General features: G+C 42.9%; 1 protein-coding gene across 3 annotated transcripts in view; it reads right to left on the reverse strand.

The window, feature by feature from the left end:
• Positions 1-18,484, reverse strand: part of LOC137084900 (protein Smaug homolog 2) — a 36,985-nt gene that overhangs the window by 16,515 nt on the left and 1,986 nt on the right. For all 3 annotated transcript variants that reach the window (XM_067451451.1, XM_067451453.1, XM_067451452.1), the window contains exons 2-7: positions 14,359-14,812; positions 12,011-12,463; positions 6,606-6,848; positions 5,868-5,977; positions 5,607-5,693; positions 825-1,089 (exon numbers count right to left, since the gene is read on the reverse strand). In XM_067451451.1, the coding sequence (XP_067307552.1) occupies positions 825-1,089; positions 5,607-5,693; positions 5,868-5,977; positions 6,606-6,848; positions 12,011-12,463; positions 14,359-14,554 (1,354 nt within the window). In that variant the 5' untranslated portion in view covers positions 14,555-14,812. The remainder of the gene's footprint in view (positions 1-824; positions 1,090-5,606; positions 5,694-5,867; positions 5,978-6,605; positions 6,849-12,010; positions 12,464-14,358; positions 14,813-18,484) is intronic.

An 18,484-nucleotide genomic window follows, 5' to 3' on the forward strand; every position in this document is an offset into this window, starting at 1 on the left:
AGTGATGGCCTATTTCAGAACAAAGCTTCAAACCGTTATGAGTCAGTGAATCGATTCATGATTCGAACCGTTATGAGTCAGTGAATCGATTCATGATTCAAACCGTTATGAGTCAGTGAATCGACTCATGATTCGAACCGTTATGAGTCAGTAAATCGACTCATGATTCGAACCATTATGAGTCAGTGAATCGTCAGTGATTTCAGCAGTTTAACACGCGATCCGAATCATGAATCGATTCATCCATCCATCCATCCATGAATCGATTCACTGACTCATAACGGTTTGAATCATGAATCGATTCACGGACTCATAACGGTTTGAATCATGAATCGATTCACTGACTCATATTGGTTTGAATCATGAATCGATTCACTGACTCATAACAGTCCAAATCATGAATTGATTCACTGACTCATAACGGTTCGAATCATGAATCGATTTACTGACTCATAACGGTTCGAAGCTTTGTTCTGAAATCCGCCATCACTATATAAGTCGTTATTTAGTGTTTTTGCGCACTAACTCTATTCTGGCCTCTTCATCAATGATTGTAGAGCCGCTGTAGTGAGATGGGCTTTGTAACGACGTCTTTAGTGCCTTTATGGGTCTTGAGAGAGGAAATGACATTGGTGTCAATGAAGGCCTTTCTGAGCCATCGGATTTCAACACTAATATCTTCATCTGTGTGTGAAGATGAGCGGAGGTCTGACGGCTGGCCAATCACAGGAGGAATTAATCACACAATTTACATTTTTGGGTGAACTTCTGTGTGTGTGCATACGCGTATGCGTGTGTGAGTGTGAGTGAGTGTGTGTGCGTACCTTTCCCCATCACCCGCGTGAACTGTCCCGGGATATCTCCGTCAGAGATGGGTGCGGACGAGGACTCCCCGTCAGGAGGATTGTGGGTCTGGAAGCCCTCGGCCTCCTTCTCTTCGCCCGGATTGGCTGCTTTCTCCACAGGTGCAACTCCAGGCTCCACCTCCTTCTGGGCCGCAGTGGGCGGGGCATAAACTTTGATCGGCGTGATGATGATCTGCTGAAGCTCTTGCAAAGCATTCCGGACGTTCCCGCCTTCCAGAATATCCTGAAACCACACACACACACACACACACACACAAAATGTAATACACTAAAAAAAATGCTCTTCTTATTTTGTATTTGTTTCTCGTTTCCAGTCCAAATATCTACAAATACCTAAATCAAGATGCATTTACTAGATAAGTAAAATGACAAAAGATGTTTTCTGGAGGAAAAAATCTAAATGAAGTAAGTTTTTGCTTAAAGGTGCACTATGTAGTATTTTTGCAGTAAAATATCCAAAAACCACTAGGCCAGTGTTATATATTTTGTTCAGTTGAGTTCTTACAATATACCAAATGTTTCCAACTATTTGTAAATTGTGAGTAAATTGCTATTTTAACTCAGGAGCGGGACGTGTCAGCATAGCGTCTGATGGAGTCGCCAGTCAATCACTTCATATCTGCGCTACCCTCGGGTTTATTCTGCAGAAGCGCTTTACTCTTAGCAGTGTGAACACGTCACAGCAGCGCCGAGCGAACGCACAGAGGAACGTCAGAACATCATTTTAAACACACTTAAATGAATCTAATATGATAAACAGAGCTGCTTTACCTTATAATCAAGAGCGGAAAAAGCGGAAGTGCACGCCCGGCGACTGTGTCCCGTCCCGTCATAATAAAAGTCCCGGTGCTCGCGAGCCGTGTTTGTATAACAATCGCTCCAGCGGCCGTGCTCAGCTCCACAACACTCGCTCCTGCTCTGCTTCACTACAGTAAGGTTAATAACCGCATCCATCAACATGATTTCTGCCCGAGTCCTGTTCTCCACCGGCTGTGATGAGAAGACCACATCTCCCAAGATGCTGCGCTCACACTAGGCCTCATCAAACTACGCCTTTGTTTTAAATAGGCGCCCTCCAGTGGACGGAAAGTTGCATAGTGCACCTTTAAGGGTGCGTTCACACTTGTCATGTTTGGTTGGATTAAAACGAACCCTGGTGCGATTGCTCGGTTAGTGCGGTTCATTTGAACACATGTGAACGCTGCCATCTGAACCCTGGTGCGCACCAAACAAGCGGACCGAGAGCGCTATAAAGATGGGTCTCGATCCGCTTCCAAATGAACTCTGGTGCGGTTCGACTGATATATGAACCAAACACGGACCAAATACAAGTAGACGAACCAAAAACAGGACGTGATGTCACAAGATGAGACGCATAGTCAGCTGATTTGACGACGCGGAAAGATCGGTGTATCCAAAATGAGTAACGTTAACGTTAGAGGGCAAACGTAGAGCAACGAGGAAGAGCCTCATCAATATTTGGTCAGACGAGCATGTTTCGAAAATGCCAGAAAAAACGCACAAAAAGCAAACCTGGTTCTTCTCATCAAAGTTCCTGTGTTGCCCATTATTATCCGGTACAGACGACAGAACGGCCGTCTCTTTCTGCACAACGGAGGAAATCCTGCTGCTGTTTTGAATGTTTTGATCATTTTATGAGCTCTTCATGAGTTCTCAGCGGGTAAAACTAATGCCACATGTACACGCATAAAATGATGGCGTTTAATCAGCACACAGCGTTGTTCTGAATGTTCGGTAAGCAGCGCCTGCGTCATATAAGCCGACCAATCAGGTTGTGAGCGTCTCCCTGTGCCTTTGGTTCGGTAACTTTAGGTTCGCTGTTAAAAATGCCAGTGTGAACGCTAAGCGGACCAGGGGCCTGTACCATGATGGTAGTTTAACAAACTCAGGGCTAAAGGATTAGTTTCGAGTTGACAAAACCAAACCATTGTATTAAGGCTTTGTTGGCCCCATGATGCTGATCATCAACTTTCTCTGTCAACTCAGGCTTTGATCCTGAGTTCAGGAGTTTAGCTGTGACATCAGCAGTCAACAGCCAATCACAGATGAACTTCTCGCGAGACAATCAGTGAGATTAATTTCTCTCTTCTGCATAATATTGCATGATTGAAAAATATTAAGAATTAAAAATAAAAAAAATACACAGCAAGAAGAAAAGCTGTCTATGAAAGAGGACAACTTTAAGAAAAAAATTGTATACGTCAATGCAAGTAAAAGTTATGAAGTTAGTTTAGTTGATATAGAGAAAATTGAACATTTAAGCTCAGTAAGCTTCTTTTTTAATAGGCTAGTTTTATTTATTGATTTTAAAGCTTATCCATATGACTTTATGCAGGTGATGTTATTTATATGAATTTTAACAAAGTGCCTATTAATGATTGATTAACTAAAATGATAAATGTGTAATTGATTAAAGGTATAATAATTACATAAATTATATCTAAATCATTCAACATTAATATTATTATAAATAAGCATTGTTAAAAGCCAGACGCTTTAGTCTTTAAAACCATGCAGTGACCTTTAATTTGGAGTAGAAACAGGGGGCGTGGCTTTATTGCATTAGAGGTGTGTCACTTTACTCACAGCTGATTGGTCCAATTTCAGATTGAGATCTCTAATCCAGAACATAACCGGCCCTGGAGCAGGTTAGCTGTGGAGCGTAAGTTACTATGGTGATGAACACAGCTAAAAGCCAAACTACTTTAATGGTCCCTAAAACCCAGGATTGGCACAAACTAAGCCTAAACAAATCAGGCTAGCCAGCTTAACCAGCTTCATGGTACAGGCCCCAGGACTATATGTTTTGTTTTTGTTTTTTGGTCCGGACCAAACGAACCAAACTAACCAAACTAACCGAACTACAAGTGTGAACGCACCCTAAAACAAGCAAAATGATCTCCCAATGGGGTGAGAAAAATAATCCTATTTCTCTTTGGGACGAAACAAGAAACAAGACAATTTCTCACCCCATTGGCAGATAATTTTGCCTGTTTTAAAGGGGGGGTGAAACACTCAGTTTCAGTCAGTGTCATGTCAATCTTGAGTACCTATAGAGTAGCATTGCATCCTGCATATCTCCGAAAAGTCTTTATTTTTTTTATAATTATATAAGAAAGATGCGCTGTTCCGAGTCTTTCCGAAAAAAGCCGAGCGGGTGGGGGCGTGTCATGTGAGCGGAGCTAAATAATGACGTGTGCAGCAGCGCGCTGCAGTGAGGAAAGTGATTCGCTCTGTGAGGAAAGTGATTCGCTCTGTGAGGAAAGTGATTCGCTCAGTGAGGAAAGTGATTCGCTCTGTGAGGAAAGTGATTCGCCCGCCGCGTGAGGAAAGTGATTCGCTCAGTGAGGAAAGTGATTCGCCCGCCGCGTGAGGAAAGTGAGTCGCTCTGTGAGGAAAGTGATTCGCCCGCCGCGTGAGGAAAGTGAGTCGCTCAGTGAGGAAAGTGATTCGCCCGCCGCGTGAGGAAAGTGATTCGCTCAGTGAGGAAAGTGATTCGCCCGCCGCGTGAGGAAAGTGATTCGCTCAGTGAGGAAAGTGATTCGCCCGCCGCGTGAGGAAAGTGAGTCGCTCTGTGAGGAAAGTGATTCGCCCGCCGCGTGAGGAAAGTGATTCGCCCGCCGCGTGAGGAAAGTGAGTCGCTCTGTGAGGAAAGTGATTCGCTCAGTGAGGAAAGTGATTCGCCCGCCGCGTGAGGAAAGTGAGTCGCTCTGTGAGGAAAGTGATTCGCTCAGTGAGGAAAGTGATTCGCCCGCCGCGTGAGGAAAGTGAGTCGCTCTGTGAGGAAAGTGATTCGCTCTGTGAGGAAAGTGATTCGCTCTGTGAGGAAAGTGATTCGCTCTGTGAGGAAAGTGATTCGCCCGCCGCGTGAGGAAAGTGATTCGCCCGCCGCGTGAGGAAAGTGAGTTGCTCTGTGAGGAAAGTGATTCGCTCAGTGAGGAAAGTGATTCGCCAGCCGCGTGAGGAAAGTGAGTCGCTCTGTGAGGAAAGTGATTCGCTCAGTGAGGAAAGTGATTCGCCCGCCGCGTGAGGAAAGTGAGTCGCTCTGTGAGGAAAGTGATTCGCTCAGTGAGGAAAGTGATTCGCCTGCCGCGTGAGGAAAGTGAGTCGCTCTGTGAGGAAAGTGATTCGCCCGTCGCGTGAGGAAAGTGCTAATACAGATCGACCGCCGGCCTATCAGTGGGTAAGTCAGTAGCTACTGGTTATATCACCTGTTTAGCATCCTACAAGCCAGCGCTTTGATGGGCGTAGCCTGTTGCTTTCGCTCTCTCCCTCGCTCTCTCTCTCGCGCTTCCGGTAGAATTGTCCGTAAGGCCCATACAAGGAAATTCCGCCCCCACTAACGTCAAAGGGGACGCATGATCTCAAAAAACTTGCCGAAACTTATGACTAACCGGAAGTAGTATTTTTGACAAAGAAATACTCCCATCAAACGTCCACCTTAACTTTTGAAACTTTGTCTATGTTTAGTATGGGATTCCAAGTCTTTAACAGTGTAAAAAGATCAGTATGCATGAAACAGCATTTCACCGCCCCTTTAAGCAAAAACTCACTTCATTTTGATTTTATTTTCAACAAAACAAGGAAAACTATCTTATGTAATTTTACTAATCTAGTAAATGCATCTTGATTTAAGAATTATTAGATATTTTATTAGCATTTTTTGCAGTGTAAGCGTGCAGTGTGAGAATGTGCAGGCGTGTAAATCTGACTGCTCACCTTTTCAAGAGTTTTCAGGAGGCTCTGCCGCTCTCTGAGCTTCTGAATGCTCAGAGCGATCTTGTGTCGCGCTCCCTTCGTCACGTTCTGAAAGAAACCAAAAAGAGATTTGGATGAAGCAGCTGATTTCATGATCCTTGCATGATTCCTGATTTATTTTGCATCTGAACCTCCAGAAGTCATCAGGACGATCACTTCACAAACAGCATCAACGTGAACGTGTGGTGGGCGGGGCTTCGGGCAGGTGTGGGCGGAGCTCACCTGCGACTCCAGGTGTTGCTCTGTGAGGATCATCATCTCTTCGTACGTCATCTGAGAAAACAGCGAGGCGTACTTATGCAGACGAAGACTCTTCAGCCAGGCCGGCACATCTGGAGGAGGGACAGCACACACACAGGTCAAATAAAGCTTCTGATACGGTGAGGTAAGTGTAGTAATGGGCGATATAAACCCATTTTAAAACTGACAGGTAAAAACTCATCTCTTCCATGAGCACTGCAAAAAATGCTCTTCTTACTCAGTATTTTTGTCTTGTTTCTAGTCCAAACATCTAAAAATTCTTAAAACAAGAAGTATTTACTAGACAAGCTAAAGTAATTGTCTTGTTTTGGGGAAAATAACTCAAAATGAAGAGAGTTTTTGCTTAAAATAAGATCAATAATCTGCCAATGGGGTGAGAAAAATAATCTTAATTCAAACAGAAAACAAGATTATTTTTCTCACCCCATTGGCAGATTATTTATCTTATTTTAAGCAAAAACTCTCTTCATTTTGAGTTATTTTCCCCAAAACAAGACAATTTTTACTTGTCTAGTAAATGTTTCTTAATGTAAGAATTTTTAGATGTTTGGACTAGAAACAAGACAAAAATACTAAGTAAAAATAAAGCATTATTTAGATTGTATAATTTACCATATATATCGCAATATATATCTTTAATCGCAAGAGGCTGCAATGTATATCGCAATCTGGATTTTAGTCCCGAACTGGTGCGGTCACCTTTCATCCCGCTGCCGTCCTCCTGGAAGGTGTTGCGCGAGTTGCTTTGCTCCTCCGTCTGTTCGCTGCCTGACGAGGCCACGCTGCTCTGTGGCGACAGGGGGGCGTGTTCTGCTCCGGCCACGCCCTGACAGCCGACGCCCTCCTCCTGGCTCAGCCAATCAGAGCTGCAGGCCGGCTGATTGGCAGGTGTGAGGGACATCGAGGGCTTCAGTGGGTTCGGCTGCACCTGACCAGGCAGTCCTGCAGAGCAAATATGAGTGAACATCCAAATAACTCATAACTTGAAACTTAAGGGGGTCGCACACCAGACGCGGAGCTCGGTGGCACTCGGCGGCGCGCCACGTCTTTAAAATTCGAACACATTGTTTTCAATGAGTGTACGCACACCGGTGGCGGCATTCGGCGCCTGTCCGCGGCGACTCAGGAAGTTGTTTTAAATCCTGCCGCGCCACAGAGCGCCATTTCAAGGCTTTATATTAAAAGTATATTATCGTTAAGGTATACTGATTTCAACCTTTGCTACAAGACACATTTGTTTTCCATTCTGAGTTCAACAGCTTGAATAAAGTCTAAACATATTTTGGGGAAATGTATAATAAACATAGCCTTTTAAAATGTGCGCGTCCGGTGTGCGATACCTGAGACGCTGCGTGGCGCGCCGCCGAGCTCCGCGTCCGGTGTGCGACCCCCTTTACACTATTTTTTGAGATGTAAACAGATATGTATAGGCTGCACATCATTGAAAACACTAAGGGTACTCATTAATGGTATGCATATGTGAAAATAGTTATTTTTGCATTTTTCAGAGCGATTTCTGTCTTCCGGTTTGAAAAGTTTAGTCGGAGCAACGTCACAAATGCTGACGTCGGCGCGGCCTTTTCGGCCCAAGTATGGGCTGCTGGGCACATGCTGACGTCGACCGCTCCGAGCGATTCTCGATATATATTCATGACATGAAGCTCATTCAGTCCAATCCCTGCGCTGTAGTATGCATACAAGATAATTTAGTTAATATGCATGAGACAGTCACTTCTGTCAGGCTCGTCTTCCATCATTATTGTAGAGATACGGTGGGGAAGTTTTGGAAGCAGCGTGCGGAAAAGTCACGGAGGAAAGCTAGGCGTTGTGCTGATACGAAGTAACGTAAAGGGCGGCGAGCGAGCTGTAACCGGCGCCGTCTGTGGAAGCCTTTGCTACAAAGGCTCGGTAAAGTAAAATTCACCTGAGGAATCGCACGCCGAACCTCCAAGCGTTGCCTATCTATGTCAGGAGTGCAAAATAACCAATCTGTAATCTGTAGGCCAATGAACAAAAGCCACGTCCTCTCCGTTTTATTTGTCGTCACAGCCATGCACTAAACCGCATGTTTCGGGCTCTTAGTGAAACAGTGTGATGCATATTTGGACAAATATAGATTTAGCTGCCGAGTGATAGACAGCGCGGATCGTCACGGCAATGCGCGGTCGAGGCTATGAAGCCTCAAACCCCTTCGCTTTTACCCCGATCTAGAATTACACATCTCTGTCACATTGCATGTTGGGTGGTTCACGTTCTCTTATCACGTCGGCGCGTTGTTCATCTTGCCAAACAGCGTGCATATTTGGACAAATATAGCTTTATCACGTTTGCAAAATATTTCGTCATGCAGAATAACATTTATTTTCATTTCTCACTGAATTATGCTGGTTTGAACTTTGAAGAGCTGAATGATTTGCGATCTCTGCTGCACGCCACTCATAGCTCTCTCATTCGCTGTACTCATCCCTCATTTAATCTCACTGTGGTAAACAATGCCAACGTGAACCAAGAACATGTCTCAGAACCGCTCAGCACCTACTGACAGACACTCCCCCATTTATGCAAACATTCCCTCTTTCCACACAATACCATCCCACCTTTTCACAGTCGACCACTCCCCTTTTAACAAGCTTTTTCAAATCGAAGGTGTGAAAAAACACCGCTGCAGCAGGGGGGTTTCATGACCCTTTAACAACAGTTTATCAAAAATTACATGTTTATGCAGCTGTGCTTTTCCCCACAAATGTCATTATTTTGGATATCATTTGAATGATTTAATACGATTTTAATAATCAAAAAGCATGTCTCATATATGAACATACATGAAACCATGAAACTTATACTATTTAACAACAATTTATTAAAAATTACATCTTTAGCGCACTACAAAATACGTTTTATTTTCCCCCCAAATTGTTTACATTTTATTAAAATCCTGTTTGTTCATTTTTCATTTTAACGGTTAAATACAAATGTTGCAATCAAAATGCATCTCTAATTAATTAAAATCATTAGACTTAACCAAATATTACATATTTAAGACCCTATGAAATACTTTTTATTTTCCCCAAAATTGTTTTACTGGTTTTCATATTTTTTAATTCCATTGTAATTATTTAATCAAATAAAAATAATAATAAAAAGGAATGTCTAAATAATCGAAATTATGAAATGTATACTATTTAACAACATTTATCCAAAAATTAAAAACAATTATATGTCTAGGGCCCTATAGACGTACTTTTATTTATTTATTTATTTTCCCAAATTCCTTTTTTTTTCTTTAAAATTTTCTGGACTCCATTTTAATAGTAAAATAAAACTTAAACAAAAAAAAATTACGTTACCTATGAAATACTTTTTTATAAAATCTGTGTTTTTTGTCTAAATAACTGAAAACGTGAAACTTTGTTTTACAATTTTATAAACGTGATACAATTTAACAACAATTTATTAAAAGTTTAACAAAAATTGGAAGAGACGTTTAAGGGCCTATAAAATACTTTTAGTTTTTTCCCCAAAATATTTTATTGTTTTCCAAATACCGTTTTTATTTTTATTTTTTATTGGACTCCATTTAAATGTTTTAATTAAGCATTAATAATAAAAAAGCATGTCTTATAACTGAAACATCCTATTTAACAACAATTTATTAAAACTTTTCCAAAAATTACATGTTTAGCGCAGTACAAAATACGTAAAAAATTTCCCTAAATTAAAAAAAATTCTCCCGTTTTTTTGGGATTCCATTTTAAAGGTTAAATAAAATTGTAGTCCTATAAATGCATAACTAATTGATTGAATTCATAAAACTTTAGAAAAAATGACATGTTTGGGGCCCTATGAAATCCCCCCCCCCCCCCCTCAAAATTAATTTCATTTTTGCCAATTTCTGTGTTCCACTTTATTTTTCTGGATTCCATTTGAACTGTTTCATTAAAATTGTATAATCAAAATGCATGTCTAATTAATCAAAATCATGAAACTTTAACAAAAATTACATGTTTAGGTCGCTATGAAGTTTTTTTCCCTCAATTTCCGTGTTTTGAACTCCGTTTTAATGGTCATATAAATTTAAACAATCAACAAGCATGAAGTGCTTGAAGTCCGCCACAATACGATCGCAAATGGCCAAACAAGCGAACATGACACACGAGCATATTCAAGCAAAATATTAGTTTTCAGCTAATGTCCATTATGTGTGTTTTGAATAATGACGTGAACTGAGCCTCCCTTCTCACCATCAACAGGGTATCTGCAGGTTTCACCAAGTCAAATTTAAGACTTTTCAAGACCTTTTTAAGACCATTATGAATAAACTTTAAGACCTATATCATGCAATAAAAAATCAAGCATAGGAAATGCAGAATCACTCAGTTACTTATATTATTTAATATATTTAAATTGCACAAAGTATTAGTAAACGTATTATTCATAGCTCAATCCCACCAGGCTTAGCATATAAATTTATGTAAAACAATTTTTATTTATTTTTATAATTAGGATGCAACATTAACCATATTATTATGTTAGATGCACAATAGTCACACATGGCAATAAAACTGACAAAACGCATGAATCTTGTTTGGTATTACCAAAAACAAAAAAGGCTGGTTCAGTTGTGTGCTATATCTATCTTTAATAACACGATCGCTTGGGGTGGGAAATATGACCAACATCTTAAAAGTAAACCACAGCAATAATTGCTTAATATAAGTAAAACGTTTTCAAGTGATTACGTAATCGGTCAGTAATAAAATATATACTTATAAACAAATGACAATAGGACAAATAAATACAACATAAAGATGCATATCTACAAAGAGGAACACCCACCCGTTTTTAGAAATAGGGCTTATTCAACTTCTTTAGACATTTAGATATGTGTGCAAATGCATTCGTCTCAGTGCATGCATTGTTTTAGTTTGGCAGGGTCGCCGCTAGCTTACCTTAAAATGCATTTCCCCACATATCTAAATGTAGGAAAGTTGAATAAGCCCTATTTCTAAAACAGTTGGAGTGTTCCTTTAAGTGTAAGCACTGTTTCCCCGTTTGTGTTGTTATACTATATTAGTTTGCTTTCACTTTGAGAGCTTACTAATGGCCAGATCCAGTGCTTACTTACACGTCCCAAACTTTTTAACTCAAATCAGGATGTAGACATATGCATAATGTGTATATCTGATCGTTCAAGAGTAACGTTAGGCTAATGAGCCTAGAAATAACACATTCAACACACTCGCCCGAGCGCTGACAGGCAGCAAAAACACACACAGCCTGACATTGGAGTTCGGAGTTTACATCACTGTTATTAACTCTATTTAGTGCAATCGGGTATATTATACTCTTATTTGGTCATTAAGCAAGATCGTGAGAAAGATTCGCCTTCGCGTTCACGATCGCGGAACTGCAAGAACCGTCAGACTCAGCTGAAGAATAAAATCTGCTTTATGCGTCTGTGAGGTACGATCAGAAAGAGAGGCTCGTCCCAATAACACGAAAGCTGATTGGCTGCAATACACGTGGCATGCTTGTCTAATTTTTTTAGTTGTAATGGAGCGAACAATAGTTGGTCTAGCGAAAGAAAGAACTACAAACACCACGGAAAACACACACACACACACACACACACGTGTTCGCGTGCTGCGGGAGGCGAGAGCGTTTCAATGAGGTTGCGTTACATGGACGTAGGAAAATTAAGACCTGTTTAACATTATTTAAGACCTAGAACGCAATGGTTCCGCGAATTTAAGACTTTTTAAGGCCTTATAATTTGATTTTGAAATGTAATACTTTTTAAAACTTTTTAAGACTCCGCGGGGACCCTGGATCAATAGTAGACACGCCCCTTACTGCTGATTGGCTAAAAGTTAGTTATTGGACTTGGCCTGAGTCCGTTTTGTAAAACGGTTTTGAAATAACACTTACCCCGCCTTTAATTTAATTGATCTTTTAAACATATGAAATTAAACAAACTGCTTTCCTGTACAACAGAGCTTTCCTGCTCAGATTAAAACAAGGAAGAAAAATGGTGATTATTTTTATTTATGTTATTTTTTTATAACGTAAGGAATAATTATGATTATTGGTGTTAGTATCTTTACCGGTGTTGACAGGCGAGGTCACGCCGGGGAAAGGCATGTGCCCGTTCTGTCCGGCCGGCGAGCTGCATGTGGACGGCAGCTTCTCCTGCCAGCAGTACGCCGGCTCCAGGGATTCGGCGGAGCAGGGCCACTCGTCCGAACCCTGCCGGGCGTGATGGAGCGGGCCGGGCGGAGGCGGGCGGGACGACAGGTGCTCCTCCAGGTGATTGAGCCACATGGCCAGAGAGTTGCGGTCGTCCAGGGTGGTGGCGGGATGAATGAGGGCGTAGGAAAGCAGCTGCCGGCTCTCCTCCACAAACAGGCTGCTCTCGATGGTGTGGCTCAAGACCTTCTGCAGGAGGTTCATGTACTCGCACTTGGCTTCGCTGTTCCGCGGCTGCAGTAGCGGCAGATGGGATAGCAGGAGGGACACGGCCTTCTCTTTCGGCTCCTGCTGCCATTGACTGACGATGGCTAGAGGAAGAGAGAGGTAAAGTTCAGAACACTGCCAAAAATTATCTTCCTATTTAGTATTTTTTTCTTGTTTCCAGTCCAAATATCTAAAGATTCCTGACATTATGAAATTCGCTCCGCACGTGCATCAATGAGCCATGGCAGTCCATGACATTATGGCCGGTTCACCACTGTTCCTGGCCCTTGTCAAACTCGCTCAAACCTAGGGCCCTATAATTTCCGCGATCACGGAATCGCGGACGGAATCGCGGAATTGGCATATTAACGCGGAATCTGCATATAAACGCGGAATCTGGTGTTAACGCAGATTTCCCGGGAATTTTAAATATTTGTAATGAAATTCTGTGTCGTGTGGGTGGAGAACGTATGTCTAAGGAAAGTGCAGACGGGGGGAAGCAAATCTCCGCGACACAACCCCTCCCGTCATTTCAGCTCGCCCTTCAAAACAATGAAAGTATGGCGAAGTTGGTCTCCACGGCTCTGCTTTCGGCAGCGAAAAAGTTAAGAAACTCGACGCTAACGGCGGTTTCACACTGCACGCGCAGGCAGCGCAGAAGCTTTGCGTATGGAGAGCGGGAGCCCTGAACCGCGGCTCGTGTATTGCACAGACAGACAAATATTGTCCATTCTGTCAGATTTTCCGGTGTTCTGCTCGACCCCTGTCATCTCGTGCTTTGATTTATAATGGGCACATTAGGCAGCAATTCATATCTGCTGCAAATTCGACCGTTTTCCCCTCTGTTAGTCTGTTCCAAACATGCATTTAACATGCTGTATATGGGTAGTTTACATGATAAGTAACCTTAAAGTTAAAATTAAGCATCTAGTTTTAATCATTTAAAGGGGCCTTTGAAGTTGGGGAAAAACTTCAGGCAGTGTTGTGTTTTCGTGTATTTTTATTTTTCACAGCTCTGGATATCATTATGGTGATTGTTAAACACACAGAACAATTCACTACATGATTTCATGGTGAAATGTGTTATTTTTTAATGTTAATTTTCAGCTTTAAATGTTTTACTTAATAGTACTGAATGTAAAAGATGATTCTTATGATTATTTTTTTTTTAGTTCTTTTTAAAAAAAATTACTTGAAAGAAAAAGCTACTGGAGCACTTTCATTTTAACTTATATAAACTACTATAATTTATTTTACCGGAAAGTTTAAAGCTAATAACCATTAATATTTGAAGTATTTGAAGTGCAGTGTTATGTCAAATATCATATTTGTCCTAAAAAGTAAATGTGATGTTTGTTACCTCAATAAATTTAAGGTCATTCCTATTTTTTGTTTTATGTTGTATTATATTAACATTAAAAGCACACTCTTTTTTCACCAAAATAACAGTAAAGGGTAAAAAAAACTGAATTGCCAAACATTTTAACGGAAAAAAAAGGAATCTGCAAAAATTAAAACGGAAAAAACGGATTTTGGGAAAAAATAAAACGGATTTTATAGGGCCCTACAAATCCTTATGCACCCATTTCTCCTGCTTCTAACACATCGACTCTGAGGACAAAATGTTCACTTGCTGCCTAATATATCCCACCCACTAACAGGAGCCGTGATGAAGAGATCATCAGTGTTATTCACTTCACCTGGTTATAATGTTATGCTTGATCGGTGTATAGAAAAAAGTAATTTATTGCTGTGATCATTACTCCAGTCACATGATCCTTCAGATATTATTATAATAAGCTGCTCAAGAAACATTTATGATTATTATCAGTGTTAAAATCAGTTGGAAGGGGAAACTTTTAAATGGTAGTGCAAGTAAAAAACAAAGAAATTAATTATTTTATTCATCAAAATGCATTAAATTGGTCAAAAGTGACCGTAAAGACATGTATAATGTTATTAATATACAAGTCTGAAGATGAAGCTCAAGTCATTTTACCTGCATTGTTGGCTTCTGCCTCTAGTATGTGTATCTCTGTGCAGTCGGCCAGCCAGTGGTCCAGACAGATGTGCAGGAACCGGGCCTGCGTCCGAGAAACACGCTTCAACAACGACAGCAGCGCCACCGTCTGTTCACACTCGTTCCAGCTCTTAAACCAGTCTGTCAAAATCCCAACTTGGTCCCGGAACATCATGGCGAGTTTCTTCAGAATCAGGGGCGGGGCTTAGGGGAGGGGGTGGGGTCTGTATAAAATGGGGCGGGGTTACAGGCAGTGCTCCAGTCCACTCAAAGATGCATTGGAAACCCCTCACATGGTTCTGGAGCACAGCGGACGCCACCGAGGCAGGGGGGCAGGCGTTTGGGTTCAGGGTTCAAAGGTCACAGGGCGAGACGGATAGTTCCGAGAGGAATTGTAGACGCCTCTAGCGCATCTTCACTCGTACACCGGCAGCTGCAGACACAAAACACGCATGTTAAATAAAGCAAAGCTAAACTGAGGCGGTGTGTGCATCTCTCTTCCTGTTTCAGATTAGAGCAGAGCTGCCACATAATCAGATTCCCACCGTCCTGCAGACCACAGCAACTCTCAGCGGCGGATTACATCCATCTCCACAGCTGATCTGGACCCACATGCTACTCAACTTCTCACATCTAGCTCAGTGTGCCTCCAGCTGACCAGAGCACAGGGTCAAGTCGGACGGACGAGGGTCAAGTCGGTCAGCCAGACGAGGGTCAAATCAAACGGACAAGGGTCAAATCGGTCAGCCAGACAAGGGTCAAATGGTCAGCCGGACGAGGGTCAAATCAGTCAGTCAGACGAGGGACAAATCAGTCAGACGGGGTCAAATCAGTCAGACGGGGGTCAAATCAGTCAGCGAGATGAGGGTCAAATCAGTCAGACGGGGGTCAAATCGGTCAGCCAGACGAGGGTCAAATCGGTCAGCCAGGCGAGAGTCAAATCAGTCAGTCAGACGAGGGTCAAATCAGTCAGCCAGACGAGGGTCAAATCAGTCAGCCAGATGAGGGTCAAATCAGTCAGCCAGACGAGAGTCAAATCAGTCAGTCAGACGAGTGTCAAATCAGTCAGCCAGACGAGGGTCAAATCAGTCAGTCAGATGAGGGTCAAATCAGTCAGTTAGACAAGGGTCAAATCAGTCAGAACAGGGTTAAATCAGTCAGTCAGACGAGGGTCAAATCAGTCAGTCAGACGAGGGTCAAATCATTCAGTCAGACGAGGGTCAAATCATTCAGTCAGACGAGGGTCAAATCAGTCAGTCAGACGAGGGTCAAATCAGTCAGCCAGACGAGGGTCAAATCAGTCAGTCAGACGAGTGTCAAATCAGTCAGTCAGACGAGTGTCAAATCAGTCAGCGAGACGAGGGTCAAATCAGTCAGTCAGACGGGGGTCAAATCAGTCAGTCAGACGAGTGTCAAATCAGTCAGCCAGACGAGTGTCAAATCAGTCAGTCAGACGAGTGTCAAATCAGTCAGTCAGACGGAGGTCAAATCAGTCAGTCAGACGAGTGTCAAATCAGTCAGTCAGACGAGTGTCAAATCAGTCAGTCAGACGGGTGTCAAATCAGTCAGTCAGACGGGTGTCAAATCAGTCAGTCAGACGAGTGTCAAATCAGTCAGTCAGACGAGTGTCAAATCAGTCAGTCAGACGGGGGTCAAATCAGTCAGTCAGACGAGTGTCAAATCAGTCAGTCAGACGAGTGTCAAATCAGTCAGTCAGACGAGTGTCAAATCAGTCAGTCAGACGGGGGTCAAATCAGTCAGTCAGACGGGGGTCAAATCAGTAGAACGAGGGTCAAATCAGTAGAACGAGGATCAAATCAGTCAGTCAGACGAGTGTCAAATCAGTCAGTCAGACGAGTGTCAAATCAGTCAGTAAGACGAGGGTCAAATCAGACGAGTGTCAAATCAGTCAGCCAGACGAGGGTCAAATCAGTCAGTCAGACGAGGGTCAAATCAGTCAGTCAGACGAGTGTCAAATCAGTCAGTCAGACGAGTGTCAAATCAGTCAGTAAGACGAGGGTCAAATCAGACGAGTGTCAAATCAGTCAGCCAGACGAGGGTCAAATCAGTCAGTCAGACGAGGGTCAAATCAGTCAGTCAGACGAGTGTCAAATCAGTCAGCCAGACGAGGGTCAAATCAGTCAGTCAGACGAGGGTCAAATCAGTCAGTCAGACGAGGGTCAAATCAGTCAGTCAGACGAGTGTCAAATCAGTCAGCGAGACGAGGGTCAAATCAGTCAGTCAGACGAGTGTCAAATCAGTCAGTCAGACGAGTGTCAAATCAGTCAGTCAGACGAGTGTCAAATCAGTCAGTCAGACGAGGGTCAAATCAGTCAGTCAGACGAGTGTCAAATCAGTCAGCGAGACGAGTGTCAAATCAGTCAGTCAGACGAGTGTCAAATCAGTCAGTCAGACGAGTGTCAAATCAGTCAGTCAGACGAGTGTCAAATCAGTCAGTCAGACGAGTGTCAAATCAGTCAGTCAGACGGGGGTCAAATCAGTCAGTCAGACGAGGGTCAAATCAGTAGAACGAGGATCAAATCAGTCAGTCAGACGAGTGTCAAATCAGTCAGTCAGACGAGTGTCAAATCAGTCAGTAAGACGAGGGTCAAATCAGACGAGTGTCAAATCAGTCAGCCAGACGAGGGTCAAATCAGTCAGTCAGACGAGGGTCAAATCAGTCAGTCAGACGAGTGTCAAATCAGTCAGTCAGACGAGTGTCAAATCAGTCAGTCAGACGAGTGTCAAATCAGTCAGTCAGACGGGGGTCAAATCAGTCAGTCAGACGGGGGTCAAATCAGTAGAACGAGGGTCAAATCAGTAGAACGAGGATCAAATCAGTCAGTCAGACGATTGTCAAATCAGTCAGTCAGACGGGGGTCAAATCAGTCAGTCAGACGAGTGTCAAATCAGTCAGTAAGACGAGGGTCAAATCAGTCAGTAAGACGAGGGTCAAATCAGTCAGTCAGACGGGGGTCAAATCAGTAGAACGAAGCTCAAGTCAGTCAGACGAGTGTCAAATCAGTCAGTCAGACGAGTGTCAAATCAGTCAGTCAGACGAGTGTCAAATCAGTCAGTCAGACGAGGGTCAAATCGGTCAGTCAGACAAGGGTCAAATCAGTCAGTCAGACGAGGGTCAAATCAGTCAGCCAGACGAGGGTCAAATCAGTCAGCCAGACGAGGGTCAAATCAGTCAGTAAGACAAGGGTCAAATCAGTCAGTCAGACGAGAGTCAAATCAGTCAGTAAGACAAGGGTCAAATCAGTCAGTCAGACGGGGGTCAAATCAGTAGAACGAGGATCAAATCAGTCAGACGGGGGTCAAATCAGTCAGACGGGGGTCAAATCAGTCAGTCAGACGAGGGTCAAATCGGTCAGTCAGACAAGGGTCAAATCGGTCAGTCAGACGAGGGTCAAATCAGTCAGTCAGACGAGGGTCAAATCAGTCAGTCAGACGAGGGTCAAATCAGTCAGTCAGACGAGAGTCAAATCAGTCAGTCAGACGAGGGTCAAATCAGTCAGTCAGACGAGGGTCAAATCAGTCAGTCAGACGAGGGTCAAATCAGTCAGTCAGACGAGGGTCAAATCAGTCAGTCAGATGAGGATCAAATCAGCCAGAACAGGGTCAAATCAGTCAGACGGGGGTCAAATCAGTCAGACAGGGGTCAAATCAGTCAGACAGGGGTCAAATCAGTCAGACAAGATTAAAATCAACCAGACCAGGGTCAAATCAGCCAGACCAGGATCAAATCAGTCAGTCAGACGAGGGTCAAATCAGTCAGTCAGATTAACCAGGGTTAAATCAGTCAGATTGGGATCAAATTAGCCAGAACAGGGTTAAATCAATCAGACGGGGTCAAATCAGCCAGACAAGGTTCAAATCAGTCAGATTGGGATCAAATCAGCCAGACCAGGGTTAAATAACTCAGACAAGAGTCAAATCTGTCATACGAGGGTCAAATCAGTCAGACCTGGGTTAAATCAGTTAGACAGGGGTCAAATCAGCAAGACCAGGGTTAAATCAGTCAGACAGGGGGTCAAATCAGCCAGACCAGAGTTAAATCAGTCAGACAGGGGTCAAATCAGCCAGAACAGGGTTAAATCAG

This window comes from Pseudorasbora parva, chromosome 8 (genome assembly GCF_024679245.1).
Source record: "Pseudorasbora parva isolate DD20220531a chromosome 8, ASM2467924v1, whole genome shotgun sequence".
Lineage (NCBI taxonomy): Eukaryota > Metazoa > Chordata > Actinopteri > Cypriniformes > Gobionidae > Pseudorasbora > Pseudorasbora parva.